Here is a 6417-nt window from a genome sequence, read left to right as displayed (position 1 = left end):
ATTTCACAAACTAAAATAAATAATTAAAATAAAAAATATTAAGATTTGTAATAATAAATAATTATTCAACATAATAAATAATTATCCAACATAAATAAATGGATAGATAAAAATAAGCAAGCATACAATACTAAACTAATGCAAAGCTGCCAAATTTAAGTGTAAAACTAATTTAAAAGATTAAGATTTGAGTCACTTACCGTAAATTATCGAATGACAATGTCTCTTAGTTGAAATCTTTCAAATTTCCTATCCAATGTGTGTAGACACGGACAGTGTATTGACCCATAAGTATATCTGAGACTTTATCCATTTCACAAATAAGCTCTATGGTGTGATTATCGAGATGATAACTGATTATCATTCTAGGACACCAGAGGAAGATGATATTGGAAGTTGGATGCAGAGCACATGGCATAATCATAAAATCATGAGACTGGCACAAAACACTTCCAAATGGATCTTTTGCCAAATCATTAAAGCAGATATTGTGCATCAAAATCCATCTATTCACCTCCAAACGCCATAGAAATAATATAGAATTATCATGGTTAGAATAATAGAGACAACCTTTTGATACTCCGAAAAAAGCAACATACTCATGTTTCTTATATTCTGGAAGTTCGATAGAAAGTGATTTTTCTTTCGAGAGACTAAAAATTAACATATGAAGCATGGTAGCACAAACAAAAATTGAACCATTCAAATAAATGGCTCGCATGATTTTAGGTGTTCCGTAAATACGAAGATTATGGGTGAAGAGATGGGTAACCCATTTACCAACATCTGAGGAGAATATATGCAAATTTAGAATGTGTGAACACATTCGATCAATGCAAAACACTTTATAATGAGGCGATTCACTGGGATTAAAAGCTAGTGATGCATGAATAGGTTTTGCATATGCTGAACTTGTAGGGATTGCCGCACACTGTTTGGTTACGGGGTTACAAACATAGAACTGAAGGATAGGCAGATTGACAAAGAGAAGCAAGCCACTGCAACAATCACAGAAATCTCCAGGGGAATTCTCAAAGGGCAATAAAGCAGTATAGGAATTGACAAATGCTTGGGAGTTATTAGGTACCAGATCCAGAGGTTGCCCATATGGAATATAGCCAGCAAAGGCATTTTTACTCAGGCCATATTTATAGCCACGGTAAAGTAACCCACAAAGAGGTGAAGCAGCAAAAGCTTTTGGGATGCAAACATTAGAGATCAGATTATTCCAAGTTCTGCAGACACATCTACATCTAACAAGAAGCCTGTCTGACAATTGACAAAGTATATTAACTAACAGATCATCAGGTAATTCTTCCAAACCGCATAAAAAACTCGTAGACTTGTGTTCTTGATGAATTATGGGCATCAATACATCTGAGGACGAAGCCATTAGGATATCCCCTTCAATTTCTGCACAATTGTGGTTGAAAGATACGTAAATTGTAGTAGAAATTTTGATCCTATATTGAGGAAGAAACTGGCAAACAAATAAAAATTGAAGCTTTATATGAAATAGATTCACGGTGAATAGCTAATGGAAGAACAATTGTGGTCTGAAACTGAAATGATAAAAATATAAAACCAATTACAAGTAATATATAATTGCACTAAGGGGAAAAAAGAAACAAATCTGTATTTTGATGGCTAATTTTTGCACTATGGCAGTGGTAATTCTTGAGAAAGCACGGGCATGGAGTTTTATTTGAGGAATAAATTCATTTTGTTTTTTTTTTTTTTTTCAGTTTTCCTGAAGAAGTGAAATTAATTGCACTGACAACCTCTGGTAAAGAAACTCACGTAAATCTGTTTCCTCCTAGGACTAAGAATCCAGGAAAGCAAATGAAAGAAAACAGACCATTAATCAAAAGAATCAAGGATTCCCCAGAAGCTGTATGGTGAAGAGCAATTGTATTGCCTACCACTTGCAGATAACGTTTGAGAGTTATGGTGAAAATTAGTGGGCCGTCATCAGCTAGTTGAGAACTTCTTGGTTTAGTTTGTCTAAGCTAATTAGGGCAAGATCATCTCTCCGTTGATTTTAAGGAAATTTTAAGCAAAACTAACTTGCCCGCATGTTGTGGGTTATTAAATTGTTTAAATTATGATTATATAAAGATCTAATGGATAAAAAAAAAGTCTAAATTTTTCACGGATACATTATGATGTTAAAAACATGAATAGTAATATTAATTATTTCATATTTATCTTAATTTTAGGGATTAGTTACAATTAATTTTGACTAAACATTTTTTAATTTACATGTCTTGAAATATAAAATTATATTTTAAAAATTTATTTAAAAAAAATTTAAATATTTATTTAATTCATATTTATATTCAAAACTTTAAATTTTATATAATAAAACTAAAATTTTTTCGATTTCTTATAATTATAACTAAAAGAATTAAATTTAACTTAAAATAATAATTGATAAATTATAATATAATTTTTAAAATTTTATATTAATAAAATATATAATCCTTTAATTTAAATTTTATTTAAAAGTAAATTTATTTTATATTTATTATATATAATATTAAATATATTGTATTAAATAAATATTTATTACAAATATATTTTCATTATTACATAAAATATTATATAGAAATATTATAAATTAAAGTAAATGTTTATACTCAATTTATAAATTATATAAATATTTTTAATATATAAAAAACTATACTTCATAATTAAATAAAATGAAATATTATATATTTTAGTTTATAAATCAAATCTATGATATTTTCATAAAAAATCATATCTTTTAACTATATTTTTCATACTGTAAAATGATAATATTTGTTATATTTTACAATAGAGATTACAACGTATTTATACATAAGAGACGGTATCTAAACAGAAAGGAAAATAAAGCCTATGATTATACAATCCCTAAGATTAAGTAACTGATCCATCTATCAATATTTACTTTCTATATTAATATATTTACTTCCTATAACCTTAACACGCATTAGAGCATAAATGTTAATCATGCCCAACTTGTTACATATATAATCAATTTGAGACCCATATATAATCACCTGAATAAACTTTCGAATCTACAGAAACAAACGAGCATCATCCCTCATCCAATCAGTTAGAGAACCCGTGAACAGTACCCGATAAACAGAGTCCTAAGTCTCCAAATGTTACCCTTTATAGGTAACCCAAATGAACAGAACCCTAAATCTCCAAATGTTACCATTTATAGTAACCCAAATGAACAGAGTCCTAAGTCTCCAAATATTACCCTTTATGGTAATCCAAATGAACAGAACCCTAAGTCTCCAAATGTTACCCCTTATGGTAACCTAAATAAACAGAGCTTAAGTCTCCAAATGTTATCCTTTATGGATAACTCAAATGAACAGAGTCCGTGAGGCTCTGATACCATGTAGAAAGATAATATTTGTTGTTGTTGTTGTATTTCATCAATAGAGATTACAACTTATTTATACATGAGAGATGGTATCTAAACAGTAAGAAAAATCAAGCCTATGATTATACAATCCCTAAGATTAAGTAACTGATCTATCTATCAATATTTACTTTCTATATAACATATTTACTTCTTATAACCTTAACACTCCCCCTCAAGTTGGAGCATAAATGTTAATCATTCCCAAATTGTTACATATATAATCAACTCGAGACCCATATATAATCACTTGAATAGACTTTCGAATCTGCAGAAACAAACGAGTATCATCCCTCATCCAATCAGTTAGAGAATCCGTGAACAGTGCCCGATAAATAGAGGCCTAAGTCTCTAAATGTTACCCTTTATAGGTAACCCAAATGAACGGAGGCTTAAATCTCCAAATGTTACACTTTATGATAACCCAAATGAACAGATCTCTAAATCTCCAAATATTACCCTTTATGGTAATCTAAATGAACAGAGCCCTAAATCTCCAAATGTTACCCCTTATGGTAACCTAAATAAACAGAGCCCTAAGTCTCCAAATGTTACCTTTATGGGTAACCCAAATGAACAGAGTCCGTGAGGCTCTGATACCATGTAGAAAGATAATATTTATTGTTGTTGTATTTCACCAATAGAGATTACAACCTATTTATACATGAGAGATGGTATCTAAATAGAAAGGAAAATCAAGTCTATGATTATACAATCCCTAAGATTAAGTAACTGATCCATTGATAGAGCATATTTTAGACCAATTTATTATGATATTATTGATGTTCATTTACACTTTTTCTGCCTAATTTTGTGATTTTAATCTTATTCTGCAGAAAATGGTGTAAAGAGACAATTTGGTGAAAATGCCCCTAAAACTGCCTAAAAGGGAGCAAATGAGAGTAAGCATGCCAAGTGCAACATGAAAGGAGCCAAATAAGGAAAGTAATTTGAAATTCAAATTTCAAATCCTTAAGAGAATTCAAAATTCAAATTCAAGATTCAGCTCATTAAGGAAAGTGCAGAGCAGTTTAAAATTTAAGATCTTGAAGAATCCTTTTCCTCATTGAAGAAGCCAAAACTTTAAAAGATGCACATTCAAATTTGAAATTCATTCAGCTTGCCAAAGAAGCCAAAGTCTTGCACATTCAAAATTCAAAATTCAAAAGAGAGGCTCCACCTCATCAATGCAAGATATGGGCAGCATGGGGAGCACTTGGGCAGTAAAAGTTCAACTTGGACAGCAAGCAAGACCTAGGGCAGCCCCTTAACTCTATAAATACATCACTTGAAGGGCCGGCCACCTCTCTTCTGATCCACTCCTTCTCCATTCGGCCGGCGCTCTCCAAGGCTCTCCACCTTCGGTTCTTCATCTTTTCTTCTTTTCCTTTATTTTCTGTTTTGGTTCAGCCATGAGTGGCTGAAACCTTTTATTCTAGTTGAAGATTAGGTGAAACTTTAGTTGTTTTAAGGGTTGTGAGATCTGAACATACATTGTTATCTTTGGTTTATTCAATATTTATGCAATTTTATGCTTGATTCCATTATTGCTTTGTTATTATGATCAATGTGGCCACTTGATTCTTGATTGCAAGGTAATATATTGTTAGTTTGAATAATTTTGAGTCCGTAATTGCTTGAATTGTTCAAACACAAGAACACTTGGTGTAAAAACTAAGGAAGTTGCATGATCTAGCGTTATCACCATACGTTTGGATAGCTAGGATTAGGTCTCTCTATTTCTTAATGCAATTGATAGTTGTTTTGATGCCTAAGGCCCAAGGACGTTCCTTGAAAATTTGTTTATTAGTAATTAATTAGAGAACGTTCCCTAATTGGTTTATGATTAAGGAGAGATATGGTGGTGAGAAGCGTTTTCCATCTTCATAACTAATCTATTGAATCAATCAAAAGAACCTAAGTTTCTATGATCAATCAAAAGAACCTAAGTTTATATGATCAATCCCAACAACTGAAGTGGATCCAATTCTTCAATTAGAGCTTTCTCCTTATTGATTTCCTTTATTTTAATTATTTGCTTTCAGTATTAGATCAATTAAACCAATCTCAAAACCCCCTTTTTACTTTACTTGCAATTTACTTTTACTTTGCTTTCAGTTTCTTTGCTTTCAGTTTCTTTGCTTTCAGTTTCTTTACTTTCAGTTAATTCTCTTGGTCTTGATAAGAAAGATAGGTAAGTTTTCAATTCCCTGTGGATTTGATTCTTTCACCACTATCTACAGTTGTAAGATTGTTGATAACCAGAAAGGTTATTTTTGACCGGCTTCGACAACTGCGAGTCATCCATCTATTAATATTTACTTTCTATATTAACATATTTACTTCATATAACCTTAACACATACGTTGTTTAAAATATTCAATATTTTTTTTGTCACCTATATAACAAGTAAATTTCTAATATATATTAATTTATTAACTTATTAAATAAAAACTGTATTTTATATCAATAATATTAAATTAAAAAAATATTATATATTTTAGTCTATAATTTTTTAGATCTTAAGTTTTTAATAATCTACTATATATGGGTAAAAATGAGAATGAAAAATAAATAATGGGATGAACAAAAATGAAAATTTTAATGGAAAAGGGACTTACTTGGTCTTCAATGTGGGGGACACAATCTTTATAAGTGATTTAAACTCTCAAGATAAGATAATTTGGTATCTATAATTTCCACTTTTTGGGCAATCAAGTTTTTGTTTGCTAATTGAGAGTTTCTTGCTCAATTTAGGATCCAATAAAATCGATACATTTTAGTAATTCAAACCTCGTTTGCCATGCCTTTGATCAAGAAGCTAAGGATGGACATGATTTGCTTATTGGATTGAGTTCTGGTGATGGTAAAAATCTCTATCTTAAATGGAATTGCAGTTCTTTTTCTTCCCAGAAAGTGTAAATTTCTAAATTTAATGTGCACTATTGTAGTTTACTCAGTGTCACTGAGACAACAATTACAGGATGTTGGAAAGA

General features: G+C 30.5%; 1 protein-coding gene across 1 annotated transcript; it reads right to left on the bottom strand.

Moving 5' to 3' along the window:
- Positions 1–226: 226 nt before the first annotated feature.
- Positions 227–1393, bottom strand: LOC110607679 (F-box protein At5g07610). Its single transcript, XM_021746826.2, has one exon. It carries the CDS (start codon positions 1391–1393, stop codon positions 227–229), a length of 1167 nt encoding a protein of 388 aa, XP_021602518.2.
- Between the last annotated feature and the right edge of the window lie 5024 nt (positions 1394–6417).

The sequence above is a fragment of the Manihot esculenta genome, chromosome 9 (assembly GCF_001659605.2).
Source record: "Manihot esculenta cultivar AM560-2 chromosome 9, M.esculenta_v8, whole genome shotgun sequence".
Lineage (NCBI taxonomy): Eukaryota > Viridiplantae > Streptophyta > Magnoliopsida > Malpighiales > Euphorbiaceae > Manihot > Manihot esculenta.
Note: the sequence above shows the minus strand (reverse complement) of the source record. Positions and strands in the feature narration are given on the sequence as shown.